At 48.4% G+C, this 21,841-nt stretch overlaps 1 protein-coding gene across 1 annotated transcript in view; it reads left to right on the top strand.

Moving 5' to 3' along the window:
* The window catches only part of TSPAN1 (tetraspanin 1), a 283,028-nt gene that overhangs the window by 254,219 nt on the left and 6,968 nt on the right, over window positions 1–21,841 (top strand). Inside the window, exon 7 of the mRNA XM_069642288.1 lies at window positions 3,949–4,032. Within this exon, the coding sequence (XP_069498389.1) occupies window positions 3,949–4,032 (84 nt within the window). The remainder of the gene's footprint in view (window positions 1–3,948; window positions 4,033–21,841) is intronic.

Below are 21,841 nucleotides of genomic sequence, written 5' to 3'. Positions count from 1 at the left end.
TATCTCTCATCTGCCTGCTAGCTAACACTTTTCCCTCATCTCTAACTTGCCTCTGTCCCTCACTTTCGCTGCCACTCTAGCACATCACCCATCATGGTCCCCTCCCCAGCACGGCTGGCCATCCTGCCTGCACATACAAATGGTAATTGTCCTTCATCTATGTAGGTCTAATTATGTATTGCCCCTGGTGACTGTTCCATTTACTCCATCCAGAACTTGGTCAGAATGTCCCAAAAACTCACCTCATTGTAAGAAGCTAACTGCTTCCTGTCCAATATGATTTCGTATTTGTACGTTCTTTTTTTGATCGAAAAAGCGTTGCTCCTCCTGCATATAAATAAATGTTTCACAATGCTAATCTCCCACTAGAATAATCTATGCATACAATGCCATGTAAAACAGGACCCCGGCACAACCTGGATTGCACAATCAGTCCTCAAAACTATGGTGCCCAGCAGTGGATATGGTAGCATTTCACTAGTCCTTGCAACTGAGATACTATGCAACATGTATTAAAAGAATCCTCTCTGCCCCGCGCAGGTAGCCCCACATGTAGCCTACCTCGCGAGATACTACAGCATCCAGAAAGGAATGTTTCCTTTCACCATGAAAAGAGTCATACCTAACTTTTGCCCCAGTTGCCAAAGGACAAAGAGCCAGATTCTCAAAAATAAAGTGGCCAAATCGGAGATACGGCACAAATGCACCAGAAATGGATGTGCCTCTTCATAGAAGTGCACATCTCAGAGATGCACCACTTTAGGAAAGATGTGCAAAGCTGGTGGAAAGCATGCAAAGCGTTCCAGGGGTTGGGGGCAAGTAAACGGAATGGACAACAAACAGTGGGTGCATGGCGGTGGTGGGGGGGGGGGGTGAAGGGGTGGCCGCTTAGGAACAGGTAGTGGAAATATTGACTGAGTGAAGGAATCTATAAAGAAACCAATGAGCACAGGTACGGCAGGGCCAATCCGTGTGATGCAGGGGAAACAGAACTGCAGACGAAGTTCAAAAGATAGCCAGTGAGTGCGTGACAAGGAGGAAGAGAAGTGCGGGGGTGGATGGTAATGTAAAGAGTCTGAATAGATCGCAAAGTAGCAAGATGAGCAACACTAAGGCCAATGAGAATACATGAATAGTAGTTGGGACGAGAGAAGATTGAAGTGTTAAGTTTACAGGCGGGGAAAGTGATAAAAGGACCAGCTTTACGTAGGGTAGAAATGTGAGGTGAAGAATTGAAGAGGACACCTAGGTTACGGGCTGTTGGAGTAATTGGATGGAGGAAAGTTAATTGGAGGGAATATAATAAAGGACATGGAATGTTGGTGTTGGAGGCAGTTCAAGTGTAGAACATGAGAAAACATCCAGGTTTAAATTAACCAAAGAGTTAGAAATAGTTGCATGAAGGGTGTCTCAGAAAGCAGTTGGGAGTCTGTGTAGAAGTGCGAGGAGATCCCAAATGAGGAAATTATGCAAGATGAAAAGGGGAGGGGGCAGGACGGACCCTTGAGTGCCAGTGGAAACAAGGGAGGGAGAGAGCGAGCTGCGCCAAGAAACACTGATTGGACAGATGAGACTTAAGCCAAGAAACTCAAAGACCGAAATGTGGACAGAAGAACAAGCTGTTAAGAGATCAAGAAAGCTAAGAATAGAAGAATTTAGAGTGTCTAGCGGAAAGAAGAGAATTGGAGATGGAACAAACTTTTCTGTAGAATGGAATGGCCAGAATCCTGATTGAGTTAGATGAAGAGTTGTGATCAAGATGGACAGAAACTCGAGTATAGACAGAGAGGTAAGGAAGCTGAGTATGGTAGGTGAAGATGGAAGAGATATTTTAAAAGGTTTATTTAAGGGAGGGATCATCGCACGCTTGAATTAATTGGGGAAGGTAGTAGAGGCGAGAGTTGGGTACGGCAACAAGTGGGGGAAGGAAAAGATCAGAGGGAGAGGCAGTAGGGTGAACAAGAGTGATTAAGGAAGCAGTAGCAGAATCCTTAATGGGAGAAAGGAGGAACAAAAGTGGAAGCAGTAGACGGAGGTGGAACATGAATGCTTGGAGATGACGAAACTAGCCAAGTCAGGGGGTGAAAAAAAAATTAAATAGGGGAAGGAGGAGAAGGTATACAATTAGATGGTAAAAATTATCGAGAGTATGAAATGAGGTTGGAGAATTTTAGCAGCAGGAAGAGCAGAATCAAAGCTCAATGTGGAGCAAGTTGCCCAGAGAAGAGCTTTTTCCAACCAAATAACACTACAGTGCACCACAATCGCAGCCAACACAGTATAAAGCCCAGCAGAGAGACGGATACACATTCCCAAATTAGCCGATCCAGTAGGACAAGCTGAGCCAATTGATGAGGAAGGAAATGAAATATAGCAGTATCATGACTGTATTTCAACAGGCTGACGCGCAGAGGTACCACTTCCCACCCTATGTCATACTGGAGAGCTTGAGTCTGTGAGAGGGGTCCTTACTACACCTGTAATGCAAGCCTAGCCCATACCAGCACAAGTCAAGGTACTATCAGCCCTGCATTTCTTTGCTAAAGGCTCCTTCCAGATCACCAGTGGCGATCTTGTATTCCTCACAGGCCCTATGCAAGATTTTCAGCATTGGTCCTTACATCTGCCAGGGTGTATATATGGGCATGCATCAAACATGTACAAGGGCAGGAATACCAAGGGAATTTTAAGACCTATATGGGTGCTGTTTCTGTTGCCATTGATTGTACCCATGATGTCCTCACACCTTTGCAGTATTTAACACTGTAGAAGGTTTTCTATGTGGCTGTCTAGCAATCGTACTGCCGATTAAACTTGCCACACAACTAAAATATTATGCACATAAAACCAAAAGAGAATGACCATTAAAAAAAATGGTCTTAAATACTTTGGTAATATTTTTTTGTGTAGATGTACTTCTTTTTGGAGCATCTGATGAGATGCACGTGTTTTTGATGCAAAGTAATGCTCATAGCAGCATTTGCACATAAAGATGTGCATCTCATTAGATGTGCCATTACGTGACTAATCGCTTGCACCTCTTTTGCGCAACCATTTTCTCACACTTGCGCACTGGGATTTTTTGGTTGTTTTCTGTGTCAACTTGCCACATCTAAAGACCTTGTCAATGGCGCAGGTGCATATTTGCACCATTGCAGATCTCATGTTTTTGAGAATCTGCCCCAAACAGTCCAAAAAAAAACACCTAGCTGGCTTCCTTGTTTTCATGAAGAGTAGCCTTTTTGTGGAGATTGTAGTGTGGTGGTTGTCTTTGCTGCCACCCACTACACAGTTGTAGATTTGTTTCTTTGCCTTGTCACAAATGGAGTAATGAAGGTTCCTGCCCTCTAATGCTAATCATTACTACTTTGTTATGGCCTTGCAAGCTATTTGTAGGGGTACATGTATTCCTTATTTAATACTTTGTTACAAGTAACTCATAGGATAGGCCACGTAAAGGGACAACCCACGCGACAATCCAGTCGGTGCCAGCTAGCTCTGTTCCAAAGAACGTACTGTAGGACACTCGTTCAAGCCCTCACACTAACATTCCATGCTTACTCCTCACCGTGACATCGATTGTTACAATCAATGGGTAGAGCTAACTGATCAATGGGTAGAGCTAACTACTAGAAGTCTTGTCATGCAAAATCCACAGCGGACTGGTTTCACGTAATCATGGTGCCACTGGCGTGGTACAACATGCAGTGGAATCCCTCCTGTCCCCAACCTCACCCCCCATAGCGTTCTCCTTTTGCATGCGGAGTGATGCGCTTTTTCTTTTGAAGACTAGAGTTAATTTAACACTCGGACGACAGCATACGTCAACATCACTATTTTAGTTGGCCTTTGCACTGGATGCTTCATTATAGTACAGCACAATTTTATTAAAAAGGTCATATGCTACATGTGTACAATTTTGCTAACCAATTCTCTCATTTTTATTAGGGATGCTTTGATCAATTATTGGCGACCGTTAAGAAGAATGCAGCAGTAGTTGGCGGAGTAGCTGCAGGAATCGCTGCTTTAGAGGTGTGTATTCTAATGTTCTGGGCAGGGGGTGGGGGAGAGGTCGGATTCCATCAAAAGTTGCACTCATTTCAAGCATGAAAAACAATGCACACCATTACTCGAAATGGTGTAATTTACAGCCTGGCATATTTAATGGAAGGAATAGATGTAAACAACTTGAGGTAGAAAGTGTGTAAACTGATCCCTCCCAACTATTGCTGGCTACCTTCGTCCCTCTTTCGCTATCCCTCACCCGCTTCTCCTGCTGCACCCTCTTTGCTCTCTTGTGGATGTAGTCCTCTGAATCCTCGGAGGTTACCTCTGCCTCGGACATTGATCATGGGCACCACAGTCTTAGCCATCGTATGGTTGCATTAAGCACTCGAGGGCCTGATTGCTTTTATGGCTCAGAGAATGCCTTTGCAGCCTCGGTCTTCCTCTGGACTTTAGGGGTTTCTAGATCTGCATCCTGTCGCCTCCTAATTTGGGATAGCCACACGCCATTCCAGTGCGGATAATTCGACTTGGCACACAGCCCCTTTAAATCTGGCTGCCATTGTGCTCCCTCGGCAAATGACATCCCACTGAAGGGTGGTCTTTATCCGTCAGCCGATGTTGAACCCTGATCATGGTGCAGCAACTCAATCTACTTATTCTGTCTGCTTTCATTCTGGCATTTCAATCTTCTATTCACACGCCTTCCTCTATTCCCACTGTTGTCTCCCATTCTTGTTATTTGACAAACCTTTCCTATACACTTATATCCTCTGTAGTCTTGCTTGTTCTTTTCAGTGCCTGTTCCTTTTGTAATAATAAAACCGTTCTTGATCTTTATTCATTTCAACCTCCATTTTCTCTGCCTAACCAAGTGCTGAATTTCTCCCACTAGTACCTACTACCCCTGCTTTTCTTTCGACTGCGTCTACTAAATTTGCATTACCCGCATGCCGCAAGTGGTGGTGGGAGTGGTATTCTTAATCGCTCTAAATGAACTCTTGCACCCTCTACCCCGCCTTCTGCACTTACTCTTTTGAAAATCATTTCTCCCAATTCACTAAACTGCCTCCTTTTTCTTTTCCTACACTTTACCGAACCTTGGGTCTCGTCTTGGACTCTTATGATAATCTTGATTCTCTTCTCTCCTTTTTATCACCCATCACCTCACCATTCTTTTTACCTGGCAACTTTAACTTTCATCTCTTACTCCCTTCCTTCCCTCTTGTCCATCCTTGACAAATTCCATTTCACTCAGCTTTCTACTCCTTCCTCCCACAATTCTGGCTCCTCCCTGGATATCTTCTCCATTTCTCCTACTACTTCTATTACTGCTCATCCCACTTATCTTTCAGATCATTTTATTCTTTACTTCTCACCCACACTTATGCCCATTCTCAACCCCATGCTACTTCGACCACTTTCCTTTGTTGTGACCTATGCTGTTATGATGCCTTTTCTTGCTAAACTCGGCTCTGCACACCCCTTGCTACATAACCTCTCCTTATTGTCCGATTTGTCAGCCTCTATTCAATCTAATCTTTCTACCTTCTCCATTATTTTTCTCCCTCTTGTAAACCCCCAAAATACTTCTCTTGTTGCTCTTCGTACAATTGTACGCTGGGCGTCGTTGGAAAAAATCTGACACTAGCTGACCTTGCTACTCTTTCTTCTCTACACTCTTTTATTAACTAAAAGCTTTGGATCTCCCTATCTTTGTCACCTTATGATCTTTCCAGCTCCTCAATTCTATTCTTTCCTCTCAACCCCCTGATATCCCTGCATCTTCACTACCCTCTTGGGACGTTGCCGACATTTTCACATCTCAGGTCGTGACTCTTCACTCTTCTTCTCCCACATTACCCTCTTCTTAGTCTCCTTCTGACCATCCTTCCTTTTCTTCATTCGTTTCCTTATGACATGGACGCTGTTGGCCTTATCTCACCCACTATACCACCTTCCACACTGACCACCACCCTTCCTCTCTCAGCCCTTCTATTTAACACCATCTTATCTTATATCTTGCTTTATGAACATTTCTCTCTACAGCCTTTTCTTTCTTGTTCAAACCGGCTACCATTATTCCTATCCTTAAATCATAATCCTACCATGCTGGCAAATTTCCGACCTATTTCTCTCCAAACGTTTGAGCGGACAGTTTTATTCACAGGTATCTTCCTATCTAAACGCTCATTCACTCTTATCTTTCCTGTTCTTTGTTACTAATTCCATTCTCTCTGCACATCACTCCAAGCAATTTTCTATGCTGAATTCTTGTTGACGTGTCTGCGGCTTTTGGAATTGTCATTCTTATTTCTTGAGTTTTCAGGTTTGGTTCTTAAATTGTTTAATTCCTATCGGTCTGACTGCTCTTACGCAGTCTCTTGATGTGGTTGCAATTTCTCACCCCGCCCCCTGCACTATAGAGTCCAGGCTTGTACTATAGAGTCGGGGCTCAGTTCATGTCCCTCTCTTCTACCTTTCATACTAGCCCCCTGTCCAATCTAATGTTTTCCTTTAATGTATCCTGTAACTTCTACGCTGATGACACCGAAATTATCTTCTCATTTTTTTCTGAGTATCTCAATTCTACTGTTTCCAGTTGCCTGTCCGCTATACAGTCTTGGATGTGACCTTTCACTTGCTTTATCTCAAAACTGAGCTGCCCTTTTTGCCCTTTTCTCCATCCTCTCTGCTCTTTAAACCTAATTCTCTTGCTTTTTTGTCTTCCGCCAAAAATCTGGGTGTCCTCTCAGAGCCCTCTTTCCTGCTTGTTTATCCTGTCATTTTTCATCTTTCAAATCTCTGCTGCACTCGCCCCTTTCTATCTTTCTCTGCTGCTAAACTTCTAAATTCACTTGTTTTCTCCCCTATTGTCTACTGTGCTTCCCCCCTTAGTTGGTCCTCCCTAGTACTCATCTTGCACCCCTTAATTCTACTTAAAATGCTGTCATTCGACGACTTTCGCTCTCTGCCTACCTACATCTTTCACATCGTCTTTTCTTTTCTTCCCTTAGACTCATCTCATGTTCTATTTTCTTGTCTTTAGTGCTTCCATGGTCTCGCTTCTCCCTATCTTTCCTCATTCATTTTTCTTTGTACTCCTTCCCGTACCTCGCAGTCACAATCCCAGTTTCTCCTGGCTGCCCCTACTCTGTGCCGCCTCCTCGTTTCCACTCTCGCAGCTAAACTTTGGCATTCTCTCCATCTAAATGTTTGCTCTACTCTCTCACTGCACTAGTCGTAAAGCTCATCTTCTAAACTCATTTTGTATTCTTTCTCTATATACTGTCTTTCCTTGTTTATTGCATATATACTCGTACATCCCGTCCCCTTTCCTCCATACCTTTGGGACATTCCGTCCAGTGGGACGGGAGCACTTTGGTAAAAAGCATCAAATTGAAAAATGTCCTTCAACGCGGGGTACCGCACGCGGCCGTAACCCTGCCCTCCTTAGCTCTGCACCGCCCCGCGCATAGTCCTTCAGTCCTCTTCTCAGCGCGGTCGGGGCTGGACGTGCTTGCATCACCGGGAAAACCTTTTTATTTTCCCGTTGTCCTTCTCTCCTGCTCCGGTTCTGCGGTCGCGTAATCCTCTGTATATACCGGATCATTTGGGATTTGTCACTTGTTCCTCTTGCGAGCGTCGCTTTGCTAGGGAGGATCCCCATTTCTCTGCTTGGAGTGTCTGGGACCAGATCACTGTTGGGACTCGTGTTTCTTCTGAGACTCCCTTTTGGTGCGGGCATTTCAGCGTCGTCTTCGTCGGTGGGAGATCTTCCAGAAGGTTCCTCATTGCATTTCCAACTCTTCATCGGAAAGGAGACGCCCGGTAAGTTCCTTACTTTTCAGGGCACACCGGCCGGGGGACTCCTTCCCAGGGTCCTCCAGGTCCGGGAGCGGCTTCAAAAGCTCTGGTACCAGGGTTTCCCATGACGTTGCCTCGCAGGCATAATGGGCATACTGGGGGTTTTCTCCAAAGGGCCTGCCTACACTGGATCATGATCAGAGGTTCACCAATCGGGTGCTAATAGCCAGCCTAGTTGTGCTGAGGCGTTTGGTACCGGAGTTCGCTCCCAGGTCTCCTTGTCTCGAGCTTTCCACAGAGACATTGCGGTGCACCCTGAGGCCTCTGTTGAGGCTTTCTGTACAGAACCACGGTTTGAGGCCACTCTCAGGGGAGCTATAAAGACCGAACTCTGTTCCGAGGTTCCTCTTAACGAGGCTAAGGTGTGTACCAACAGAACTGAGAGGCTGGTTAAGGTCTTGTCTGTGAGGTGGATTCCTCAACTGTCCCACGCTTGCGGTGTTACTGGTTCCGTTGAGGGGGCACAGGGAGAGGTCGCTGACCGGAACTTCTGTAGAGATGCTGGTTAATCTGCTTAGAATCACATGCTGTGCATATAGTCCGACATCCAGTGGTAACCGCAGAGTATTCTTTCGGGGACTGAAGGGGGACGTCGGCATAGGCGTGTCTGTTACACTATCCGTATCGTGACGTGTAGTGTACCCAAAATCCCTCACGTGCCGAGGTCACTCGGATTGTTTTTTTCTGCCCAGATAACTGGTCGCTCTATAGAGGAGCTCTTACATAAGAGACATTGTTTATCTTCTACCGACTTGTCGGTTATTTCCTGTTCAGTCACAAGAACATCTTCGATGAAGACTGTGGGGGATTCGTCTACAGCAGTGGATTTCAGCGCCTAAGATCCCTTCTGGCCGACGTTTACAGTAGGGAGAGTGGGGTCGCGGTGGCCATATTTTCGGTATGTCTTTACTCCTTCTCCCTCTTTACCCTCTTGGTCTAGTCCTAGTCCCCTTTTGCTATGGAAAGGACTCATTTTAGGTTCTGCCCTAAGTGTAGGGTCAGATATCCTTGGAAGGACGAACACAGGACGTGTAACGCCGGTCTACCCTTAGATCACAACGAAAAGCCTGCAAACCCTAAGTCCTCAGACCCTTAAGGAGCGCTGTGTAAAGCGGTGGGCCACGTACGGTATGTTGCGGGTGGATCCCCCACCGCCACACCCACTGAGTGACGGGGGCACTTGATGACCAAATATCCATTGCGGATGTAATAGACCTTGAAGCAGGCACTTCTAGGTCTGCCACGCCTGTCCCCGACCCCTTAAGGCCTGACTCTGGTCACATTTCAGGGACAACACCCGGCGACAGGGACGTACAAACACATCTCACTAAGCACACAACCCCTACGCCTATTTCAACGTCATCGAAAAAGGCAAAAGCGCCAGCAGGGCCGTCGACAATGTCATCGGTTTCCTCGGATCGGGCAGATCCAAAGCCTTCCCCGCATCCACAGCAGCGTCTTGCGACTGGACAATCTAAAATAAGTAAGGGCGCTAATCCAAAATCAGGACTAGGTCTCTACTTGATAAACTGACCGCTCGGCCCCCTATCGCCACGGAAGGCAATACACCTACCGATAGACCATCGGAACCTTTATCTCACACCAATTCGGCGGTGATCAAGGACAGCATCCAGAGAATTACGGCGGTGGTGGGACTTATCCCGGTTCCGCCGAAAATCATGGGGCAGCTGCGGACAAATCCTTCGACGCACCATGGCGCCCCGATTCTCAATACTTATGAGGACAGTCAGGAGCCTCTTTCCAACTCTGAGACACTTTTAGGCGCTGTAGAGAGGAAGACAATGTTTTTCCACCCGCAGGCCCTCCTGGGTCCTCCAAATGGACAAGGGAGAAATTCGAGGGGTGTATGGACCGTCTGGAGAGAAGTCAGTTTTTCTGACCATCCGCCCCCAAAAAGGTCTCGTGGAGAGCCTAACCTTCAATCTACTCATTATCAGGAACATCAGCCTTCTGTGCCCGTCCAGCAGGTAGACATTGCCCACATCGACACCTATAGGGGCATTTACAAAGAAGAGGAAGATGCTTCCTTTCTACAAAATGATGAGGAGGAACAGACGGATGTCAGACCATTGGAAAGAAACCCAGAACGAGGGAACAGACCCATGGACGCTTCCCCCATCAAGATCGGGACACTGATGTAGTGTTTGGATTCCCCTCCGACTACTCCGGCTCGTCAGGCCTCGCCTGTAGATGACCAAATGGCCTTCAACTCTATGTTGAAAAAAGCAGCTGAACATTTTCAGATCTCTACTCAAGAGGCTGTGCCTGAACAGGACTTTGTAGAGGATATTCTTAAGAAGCCTCCATCTAGCCAAGCTATTCCCCACCTTAACTCCATCAAGAGAAGGCTGGCTCCCTCCTTGGTATCACCGGCTCAGACCCGGGCTGTGGAAAAATTGTTTCGGCCCTCTCCTTCCGACCCACAATACGTTAAAGGGCACGCCATCCCCGATTCTCTGGTAGTGACTACCACCCGGAAAAGAGCAGGGGTACCCCTGGCCACTGGTGAGGCACCCCCGGACAAGGAATCCAAGAGGCTGTATGCCTTAGGCAAACATGTCACCTCTGCTGCTGCATACACTATGCATATAGCAAATAATACCACGCTGTTGGCAAGTTATGCTGACGCTCAATGGAACCTACTACAGGAGGGCCTTGCAGAGGTCCCAGAACCCGCCAAGTCCAAACTTCTCTCTATTGTGGCCGAGGGAAGGTAGGTGAACCAGAATGTGCTAAAGAACACTCTGGACACGGCTGAGGCAGCAGGCAGGTCTCTGGCCCAAGGGACCCTACTCAAGACACGCTTGGCTGCATACCTCAGGGTTTAAACCTGAAACTCAGGCCTCACTCATCAATAAGCTTATTGAAGAAAGTAACCTTCGGGAAAGCGGTTGATGAGGCATTGGAAACAGCCAAAAAAAGTGCATGAGACTCTTAAGCCTCTGCAACAGATCACACAAAGATCCCCTCTCCCCCCTGCCAGAGAGGTAATAACTCCCGGCGGTCCTTTTCGAGGTCCGTCCCGTGCAAATCAAAGTAACTATGGCACGGGGAGTTTTGATGCAGGACAAACTTCAGGAAGCCCCACATACTACCCTTCAAGAGGGCAGCGACGTGGCAGAGGTAGAGGCCCCAGTCCAAAAGTAGCCACAGCCTTGGGTCAGAAATGACCATTGGATCCAGGTCCCTTCTCATGTTCCCCGGTCGGGGCCGATTAACCTCTTTCCTCATGGCATGATTGCGGATAACTTCAGACCAGTGGGGTCATAAAGACGGTCGCCCACGGGGTACTGTGTGGAATTCGCCCGACCTCCACAATTCAGACCACCATGCTCACAGCGCCTTTCACCGGACCTTCTGGAAATCCTGAATCGAGAAGTGGAAGCGTTGCTGGGAAAGGACGCCATAGAAGCCGTCCCTATTCTTCAGGTAAACAAGGGTGTTTATTCAATGTACTTCCTTGTACCCAAAAAGGACCTCACCATGCGCCCTGTTCTAGACCTGCGCCCAGCGAACAAGTTCATAACCTCAAAAGTTTTGCATGGTAACACTACAGGAGGTAATCCCACTGTTGAAACAAGGGGACTACATGGCAACATTGGACATGAAAGATGCATACTTTCATATTTCAATGTTGCCAGCGCACAGGAAATATCCAAGGTTCATGATAGAGGACAGGCATTACTAATTCAAGGTACTCCCCTTCAGCATTGCTTCGGCGCCAAGGGTGTTTACCTAGGCCCTGGCGGTGGCTGATGCACTCCTGCGCAGACTATCCGTCCCAGTTTACCCATACCTCAACAACTGGCTCATCACAGGGGATTCGTACAACACATGTTTTTCGAACACCCAAAAACCAGTAGATCATCTTTTCAGTCTGGGTTTCTCGATCAACGAGAAGAAATCCAGTCTAGTCCCCAGTCAAACAAAACCATTTCTGGGAGCTCTAATGCGGACGGAAGATGGCCTCGTCTTCCCCTCCGAGTGGGTTCAGAACATGCTATTCCAGATCCCTCAATATGTAGCCAGTCGGGAGGTGACGGTGCACAAAGCCATGCGGTTGCTAGGAATGATGGCGTTGTGCATATAGTTTGTTCCCCACGCGTGGCAGCGCATGTGTCCCATGCAAGAGTGACTCAACAGCCAGTGGTGTCAGGCCAGCGGCCAATGGGAAGATCTGGTAGTTGTCTTGCCAGCCCTCGTTCTCTCTCTGCAGTGGTGGTCGAGAGAACCTCCACGACCCCTGCAGTGGAAGCCACTCTCACGACGGACGCATCTCTCACAGGGTGGGGGGCTCACCTGTTTCAGCAGACAGCACATGGAGTGTGGTCCCCTCAAGTAGCGTCCAACCATATAAATTTACTGGAGCTATTAACAGTGTTCAAAGCATTGAAGGCCTTTCAGATGCAACTGCAAGGGAAGACAGTGCTGATTCTAACGGACAGCACTACAGCAATGGATTACCTGAAATGGAGGCACTCACTCTCCAGGGCTATCCAAGCTGTCCCAAAACATTTGGATATGGGTTCTCAGACACAAGATGTTTCTGTTGTCCCAACATGTTCCAGGGGAACTCAATTTTCTGGTAGACGTGCTCAGCAGAGATTTTCCTCTGCCCGAAGAATACGAATGGCATCTGCATGAAGACCTTGTTTCCAACGTCTTCACAGACTGGGGCTTCCCAGAGATCGACCTGTTTGCAACTCTGGAAAACACACAATGCCCAGATTACGCCTCCAGGTACCCGCAGAACCACTCCAAGGGGAACGGTCTCTGGATAACATGGTCACGGAAATTTGTCTACGCTCCCCCCACCCCCGCACCACCGACTCCCCTTCTCAACAAGATAGTGCACAAGATGCACCAGGAACCAGTTACCATGATACTGGTGGCCCCCATGTGGGCCTGCCAACCCTGGTTCGCTCATCTGATGGAAATGTCTCTCTCCCCACCACTGAAACTACCCTGCCCGTACAACATGTTGTCTCAGGACAGAGGGCAGACCCTACACCCATGCTCACAAACTCTGAACTTCGCAGCTTGGCACCTGAGGTCCTAGAGTTTGGACACCTACAGCTCCCTCAAAGGTGCATGGACATACTCGGGGAAGCTAGGAAACCTAACAAACGTTATTGCTATGCCAGCAAATGGAAATGTTGTCATCTGGTGCAATTCCAAGGGTGTCAATCCCATCTATTGCTCACCCACACACATTGTGCTATACCTAACCCATCTGTTGGACACTGGGTTGGTCTTCAATTCCCTAAAGGTTCATCTGGATGCACTGTCGGCCTACACCACATCACAACAAAAGGTGTTGTGGTGGAAGATACTGGTGATTTAAGCCTTTATGGAAGGGGTTAAGAGGATGTAGCCTCCCATTTCTCACCCAGCTCCTGGGTGGGACCTAAATGTGGTTTTGACAGGCTCATGGGAGCTCCCTTTGAGCCTATGCATGAAGAATGTCTAAAGGACCTGACTTGTAAAACGGCCTTCCTAGTGGCTATCACTTCTATCATAAGGGTTAGCGAACTACAGGCACTTTGTTATAGACCCCTTTGCTACAGTCCACAGGGATATGGTAGTTCTGCGCACGCACCTCAGATTTGCGCCCAAATTCATCTCGAAGTTCCATGTGAACCAATCGATTGAACTACCTACCTTTTTCCAGAATCCCACTAGCATGGCCGAAAAAAGCCTACACACATTGGATGTGCGCAGGGCAGTCATGTTCTACCTGGAAAGAACTAACCCACTGAGGAAAACAAACCAATTTTTCGTTTCAGTGGCAGCTGGTAGAGAAGGGGATCCTGTCTCTAAATCGGCTATCTCAAGGTGGATTGTCAAATGCATCGCACTATGTTTCTCTCTTGAGAACTGCCCTTTAAGCCCAGGGCACACGCTACTCGAGGCACTGGGGCTTCCATAGCATTCATTGCAAATGTTCCCCTTGAGTCCATTTGCAAAGCGGCAACCTGGAGTTCTGTACACACCTTTACAAAACACTATTGCCTAGACACTCATTCTAGGTCTGATTCTCAGGTGGGACAAGCAGTATTAAGACCTCTTTTCTGTACTGTTCCTTCTCACAACCCACCTCCAACTCCAGGTACTGCTCGCTAGTCTATGCACAGCATGTGATTCTAAGCAGATTAACGAGCATCAGACGACATGCATTACTTACATAATAGCATTTCTGATGATTTTATCTGCTTAGATTCACATGCGCCCACCCTGCCTTCCCGCTCAGGTTGGAAGGAAAATGGACGTCTTACTACTTCTCCTCTTCGTGTACTCACTCTAGCCTTGGGCTCCCTCATGGCAGAAAAAAATACAATCGGAGGGACCTCGGCACGTGAGGAATTTTGGGTACAGTACACGTCACGATAGGGATAGTGTTACAGACACGCCTATGCCGACGTCCCCTTTCGGTCCCCGAAAGACGAGATGCAATACTCTGCGTTTACCACTGGCTGTCGGACTATATGCACAGCATGTGAATCTAAGCAGATACAATCATCAGAAATGCTATTATGGTAAGTAATACATGTTTTACCGGCTTTGCCGCAGTTCCTCTTTTGAGGCTAATTCAAGGGATAGGATGTGCAGTAAACACCCAAGGCCCATAGTACCGGCTCTGCCGAGGATCCTTGTATCAAGGCTAGAGTTTCGATCAAGTCCCCCTGACCAGTCAGTGGAGATGCATGCCTCATCCACACATGTGACGCAGTTCTGCTCAGATGGTAACAAAATGGCGGGCCTTCCCGTGTGGTCTACGGCAGCCATTTTGGATTCTTCCCTTTACACCCACGCTATCGACAGCAGGTGCTAGGAACCTTCTTTTTGGTGGACAACCGTTTCCACGGGTCAGTGCAAACCCGTTCCGCCCTTATGACAGGCGTGCTCGATTGCCACTACTGCATACGGTCTCGCTTCCTGGCATGCTCTTCGTCCGAGGATGTTTTTTGGGATGTTTCAGAGACTTAGGCACTCTGACCCCATGTTACGCTCACCTGGACCCCACAGGGTTGTCGATCGGACCCGGACAGCTCCGGTCTTCTTCAATGTGATGCGTAGTGCAGAGATGACTCTGTACTGGCCCGCCTAGTCTTGTCTGCTGGACCCGAAGAAGTGTTTTCCTGCAAGTGGAGACGGGGTTTAACCACCTGTGGGTTTTAGTGATGGCCTCCCAACTGTTCTCGCTCTCCCCCACTTATCACCTCCGATATCCCCTTAGTAACCTCACCTTACGTTCGTAAAAGATGAGCTCTCCATCCTGCGTGTCTTGCAGGGGCGCGTAGATACCAGTTACTTCACTGGTTTGAAGGCGTTGGGAGAGTTCCGGTAAGTATTGACTCTGAAGTCCCTGGCGGGATTGGTAAGTATCAAGTTCAAAAAGTTCAATGTGCCCGATGTTCACTCTTGTCCCCTTCGTTCCTTAAGTTGCAACTGAGTTTGTGAGAAGAAGTCTCGTTGCTGCTCCTGGCGTTCAGGTAAGAGTCTGTTACCCAACGCTGTCCGGTAACTATTGCATGCGTTAACGTGTTGTTTTTCCTCCCTCTTTACAGATGCGGCATATGAAAATGTGGAGAGTTATGGAATAATACCGCCGGTGGTAAATCTATGGTGGTAAGAGGTTGTATTTGTTGATTCCCTTGGCTCACCTTGTTTTTTCTTGTCCCCTAGGTGCCGGATTACGGCGAAGAAATGGAGACAGTGCCGGATCGAAAGATGCTGTGAACTGGCGAGTATGGCGCCGTGCTGGAGCTGACGAAGCGACGCGTGCAGGACTGATGTATTTTCCAGGTCCGGAGATGAAATGGTTCCGGAATTAGGTGAGGAATTTGAAATAAGTTCGTTTTCTAGCCTTGTCCTTTTCTTCTTTATTCTAGGAGCTCCGGATTCGAGGCGGGCATGGCAGAAGACTGGATGCTGGCTGCAGGCACAGCGAGCGTCACGCTGCTGGATGCAGAATAACACAAAGCATGTGCTGCTGTTCGGGTGTGGTTTAAATAGCCTCCAAAGTAGTTCCAGGTAAGAAGTTCCCTAGAGCCACGCCCGAGTAAAAAATAGTCCCTGTAACAAAATAGTCCCATCCAGGCCTCATGTAGGCTTGGACTCTTTTGCAGCATGGTCTGCATCAGGTAAGTAAAGTCTGAGCCTGAGGCGCCAGGATTGAACCCAGACAGCCCATAGCCGGAGCTGCTGAGGTTTAAACAAATGTCTGGGTGCCTGTTCCCGGAGCGGAGGGCCTTAGTCCTGATGCCCAGGGTAGGCATCATGACACCCCATGAGGGAGTACTTTAAGGGCCTTTCTTGTAGCTCTGACCTCAGGGTTTCCCCTGAGGTGCCCCAAGGCTCTAACGGGCGTACTGGAGATTCCTCCGAGGGTTCGTACGGACCTGCCAGTACCGGACATTGTTCCGAGTTTCACCATCACAGTGCTAAAGTCGAGCCCAGTTTGGCTGGGTGCTGGGATACCAGGGTTCACCCTGAGGTCTCCATTTCTGGACCTTTCCTCGCTGGAACCAGCTTGAAACCGGAGGTTCCTCTTGTGGAGGCTAAAGTCTATATCGACAGATCTGAGAGGCCTTCTCTGAGGGTCTTGTCGGTGAGGTATTGTTCTCAACCGTCACACACTCAGGGTCGTAGTGGTACCTGTTCTGTCGAGGCAAAGAGGTGGGGTCACAGACTGTATTCCCTCTGGTACCGGCTTGTCCGAGGTTCCTCCGTTGTATGGCTAAAGTGCTCTCCTGCTGAGGCGATTCGTTCGCAATGTCTGGTGCTGGGAGCTTTTCTTTCGTCAATAGTAACCTGTTCCGCCCTTCTTTGAACGCCGTATGTGGGCTCTGCTGCCTCATACTGTCTCGCTCTCTCCTGCTTTTGCTCCCTGATCTGTGGACCCGGCCTGTGGTGGACCATCCTGGCAACCATCCTCCTTGTGTTTGGGGGGGGTAGGTCCCTTGCGAGCGGTTTCTTCCTCTTTGACACCGAAGGCGGTAGGCGTGGAGGACCAGTCTTCTATTCTCACCTCGTTGTGATGAGCCTTATGCGGATGAGGACGGCGATGAGCAGCTCCGCTCGGTGAGAGCACTCCATGACCGGGAGGGGCTTGTGTAGCTCTGTTACCAGGGATTCCCCTGAGGTGCCTCAAGGGCCTAATAGGCGCAACAGAGTGTTCTGAGGGTCCCTCAGAGGACCTGCCAAAACCAGACGTGGTTCCGAGGTTCACCGTTTGGGTGCTAAGGTTCAGCTCAGTTCGTCTTTGGCTCTGGATACTGGGGTTCGCCCTGAGGTCTCAGTTTCTGTTGCTTGTCACACCGAGCCACGGCTCGAGGCCCGAGGGAGCTATATGTCCCGGGTTAAAACCCAAGGGTCCTCTAAATACAGTACAGACGGAGTCAAGGGATCCTCTAAGGGTACGGTCGGTAGGATACATTCCTCAGCCGTCCCATGCTCGGGGTTGCGGTGGTACCGATTCGGTCGAGCAGGCAAAGAAGGCTAATTATGGGGCAGTTCCTAGGATGTCCACTAAACATCCTAGATCTGCCAGCACCGGCTCGGCCGAGGATCCTTGTTTCAAGGCTAAGTGTTTAAGTCCCCTGACTCCCCTGAGGGGACAGTTGTCTCATTTCTCCTATAAATGGTGGCCCAGCCTCCTTGGTCCATGGCAGCCATTTTGGATACCTCCCTTACACCAAATTTCATGTTGACTGGTGCTGGGAGCATTCCTTTTTATTGCTGAGCAGTTTGTTCCACGCTTTGTGGACAACAAGGACCGGTTTGATGGTCCTGGCGACCGCTTCAGCTAAGGCCCCTTGTACACAGATGTTAGGGTCTCCGACTCGGTCCTTCTCTCGGATCAGGAGGTTTCAGGGTCGCCATGCGCGCAGATCTGAAACTCCTGTTGGTAGCCCTGCCTTAAGCGGCAGCGGCAAGGTGGTTGGTTTTTCTCTCGGCCATTAGCCTCCCCTACAGGGACAGGTAATCTCCTTGCTGACAAATCACTAAATTTGTCGGTCACACTACACTTCGGTGAGAGGATTAATCTTGTCTCATCTGGACACGTGGCAAACCATCACCGAATACTGGTGGGGTTTGTCCATCGTTTAGGTGGGTTTCGCTTGCCCTTTCCTCCTACCCCACCCTTCAAACCTCTTCTGACAGATCGGGATGCTCTCCTTCAGAGCAGAAGTACAGAAACTTCTATACCTCAGAGCGGTGGAACCTGCTGTCCTTTGGCAGTGCTCACCAGGCTAGCCTGCGCACTATCTTCGATCTTTCTGAGAGAAATTCAAGTTGATCACGCCCTGCCAAATAAAGTCCTATCTTCGGAAGGGCGATTGGCTTAGTGTGGTGGTCTTCCAGGATGTGTAAATGCACATTCTGACTTGGAGCCTGCATATGAATTATCTGCGGTTCTTTGTGGGAGCAGAACATTTCAGGCACTCCTTTTGGTCTCGGCTCAGCAAGATGCACCAGAAACTCATCTGAGGGGCCCTGCAGCAGTCTCCAAATACCGGATCTTCTTCCAAGGTTCCCCATTTGGGGCTAAGGATGACCCCAGTTCTGCTGTGGCGTTGGATACCAGGGTTCGCCCTGAGGCTTCTCCATCTGGAGCGAACTGTACCGAGTCTTGGCTCGAGGCCCCTCTCGAGGTGGCTAGAAGACCAGGGTTAAACCTGATGTCCCCTGCTTGGGGCTAAATCTGTCGCCAACAGAATTGAGTCCCTCAGCGAGAGTCCTGGCTGTAAGGTATATCCCTAAGCCTTTCCGCGTGCACGGCCGTGGTGATACCAGTTCTGTTGAGGGGGTGAAAGAAGTCCCTCACGTACCACAGACCTTCCAGTACCGGCTCTGCTGAGGATCCTCCATTAGAGGCTAATTCTGAGGAAGCCCCTGACGTGTCGAGTAACACCCTAGATCTGCCAGCACCGGCTCTGCCGAGGTTCCTTGTTTCAAGGCTAGGATGGCACGCAAGGCCCCTGACTCCCCTAGGGAGACTATTGCTTCACTTGCTCCTGTGGGGCAGTTTGCCCCTGGTGTATGATCATGGCGGCCCAACCTCCATTATTTGTCGGCTATTGCCGCTTACCTGTCTTCAGACTCTTGCTCTTTTTCTTTGACAAACCCTGTCATTAAAAGGCGCTTTGCAGGTCTATTGCATCTGTATCCACCTGTGCGTAACCCGGATCCTAATTGGGAACTGAATGTGGTTCTTACTGCTTTATGCCATAAACCCTTTGAACCCATGGCAACAGTGGATTTGGAACTTCTTTCATGGAAAATGGCTTTTCTGACTGTGGTGACTTCGTAAATGGTGTGCAAGTGAACTACAGGCCTTGTCGGTAGACCATCCATTCCTCACCTTTCACAAGGATAAGGTTGTCCTTCGGACCAATCATCTTTCCTTCCAAAGGTGGTATCCGATTTTCATCTGAACCAATGTATTTCCTTACCAGTTTTATTCCCAGAACCGGCCTCAGATGCCGAGAGAGGGTTCTGCATAATTTGGATGCAAGGCGAGCTCTTAAGTTTTATTTGAACAGAAAATCTAATCTTTTGAGCTCTTACCAGCTTTTGGTGTCCTTCGCTGACCCAAAAGGAAAGCCGGCCTCGAAAGCAACTATCTCCTGATGGACTGCTTCCTGTATCTCTGAGGTGTATAACGGGCCTTCAGCCGCCAAAGGGAATTCATGCCCATCTAGTGCGGGGCAAGGCAGCTGCCATTGCCTTCCAAAAATATGTTCCCTGGAAAACCATTGCCAAAGCAGCTACGTGGGCTTCCCCATCAGCTTTTGTGCAACATTACTGCTTAGAGCTGAGCTCTAGGGCTCATGCTCAGTTCGGGTAAGCTGTTCTCAAAAACCTCTTTCAGTAAAGGAGTTCCAGCCACTCGTTATCCTGTACAGAGTGCTTGGTAATCTCCCAAAAGTATGGAGGAAAGGGGACGGAACGTAGGCGTATAACAGTTAGTCACCGTAGTGACAATTGTACTCCTAGTCCATAGTCCCCTTTCCTCCATACGCCCGCCGTCCCCTCTAATAAGTATCCTCTATTATTGCTTAAAGGTTTCAGACCTGGCATGGAAAAGGACTGAAGGGTGATGCGCTGGGTGGAGCTAAGGAGGGCGGGGTTATGACCACGTGCAGTACTCCGCGTTAAGAGACACATTTTTCAATGTAATGCTTTTTACAAAAGTGCTCTGGTCCTGTCCCACTGGACAGAACGTCACAAAAGTATGGAGGAAAGGGGACTATGGATTAGGAGTAAGATGGTCATTACGGTGAGTAACTTTGTTATTTTATACCGCTATGATTAAAAGTGCCCAGCACATTGTTTTTGTTTGTTTTTATTATTTATAATGCGCGAGCGTACCCGGGGGTATCAGGGCGCAGCCTTTACAAGAATATTAGAAGCTTGGTTACAGTACAAAGAATATACATAATACAGGAATAAACTACACCAATGTTGTATACAAATCAGTGGTAGGCCTACAGGCCATTATATACAGGTGAGCAAAGGCACACAAGCAGGTAAGCAGGAAGGCACATGTAGTTAGTTTGTACAGGTGGTGCTGGGCACTTCATGGTCTTAGTGGGTCTCGAGTTTCAACCATGAGACTACCAGTGAGCGGAAATTCTGGTAGGGCATGTCAATTCTAAGGTTTGGAGGCAAGGAGTTCCACAACAACGCAGCTTTTACCGGGAAGCCGTTGCCCCCTATGGTGGCCCGCTTGAAGTGGGGAACAGATACAGTTTTTGTATGCGGTTCTGGTGGGTCTTGATGAGGACTGTCGGTGGAATCTGTTGATCAGGTAAGTTGGGGCGGCATTGTTCAGAGACTTGTGAGTGATGCCGTTTTTAATAGAATTTTATCTTTAGTGGTTAGCCAATTGTTCTGTTGGCTATAGTTTGTAATGTGTTCCCTTCTGGAAATGCCAAGAGCTGCTCTTAGCGCATTGTTCTGAAGGGTTTGCAGTTTACTGGTGGTAGCCTTAGTAGATCCCAGGTATAGGGCATTGCAGTAGTCAAGGCGAGACAGAATAAGAGCTCTGGCGAGTGTCAGGCAGCTGGAATCCGACAGGAAGAGTTTAGCTGTGCGGATTCATTTGCAAGTGTAAGCCGTGGTGGATGCAAGGGAGCTGACTTGTCTTTTAAAGGAAAAATTGGAGTCTAGATAGAATCCCAATGTTTTGACCTCCTGTCCAACTTTGATGTTGTTTCCGTCAATCATGAAGGAATTTTAGGCCGGGCCAAGCTTCTTTATGTTGAGTGAGGTACCTAGGATGATAAATTCTGTTTTATCATCATTCAGGCATAGTCCATGAGTGGCCATCCATGCCTGGATGATGATGTACACCCTATTTAACAAGGCCAAATCCTTTCCATAATCTCCAGAAAGTGGAAGGAGGATCTGAGTATCATCTGCATAATTAGTGTAGGTGATACCGAGATGATCCAAATCATCGAAAAGGGGCTTGGTAAATATGTTGTATAGTGTGGGGGAGACACAGGAGCCCTGAGGAACCCCGCAGGTGATGGGTATGGGGTCTGCTGCAGCCGTGGGGGAGAAGACCCTCATGGTCCTACCGTTAAGGAAGGATGTGATCCACGTGATGGCCTCTGTTGAGAAGTGAGCTGCAGTGTGGGGGTGTGAACATAAGACAGAGTGATCGACCAGATCGAAAGCTGCAGATAGGTCAAGGAGGAGTAAGGCAGCTTGCCCATTGTCTCTGAGCGAATCGATCTGGGCTTTTAAGTTAATGAGAGCGGTTTCAGTCCCGTGTTGGGGCTGGAACCCAGCCTCTCTAGATCCTAGGAGATTGTGTTCTTCCAGGTGCTTCTGTATTTGTACATAAGCAACCTTGTCCAGAATTTTTAGGAGAAAGGGAACGGTTGTTATGGGTCAGTAGTTTGTGGGTATGGCAGGGTCGAGGGTGTTTTTT

Source organism: Ambystoma mexicanum, chromosome 1q (genome assembly GCF_040938575.1).
Source record: "Ambystoma mexicanum isolate Mex_15411 chromosome 1q, UKY_AmexF1_1, whole genome shotgun sequence".
Classification (NCBI taxonomy): Eukaryota; Metazoa; Chordata; class Amphibia; order Caudata; family Ambystomatidae; genus Ambystoma; species Ambystoma mexicanum.
This window is presented reverse-complemented; position numbering and strand designations above follow the sequence as displayed.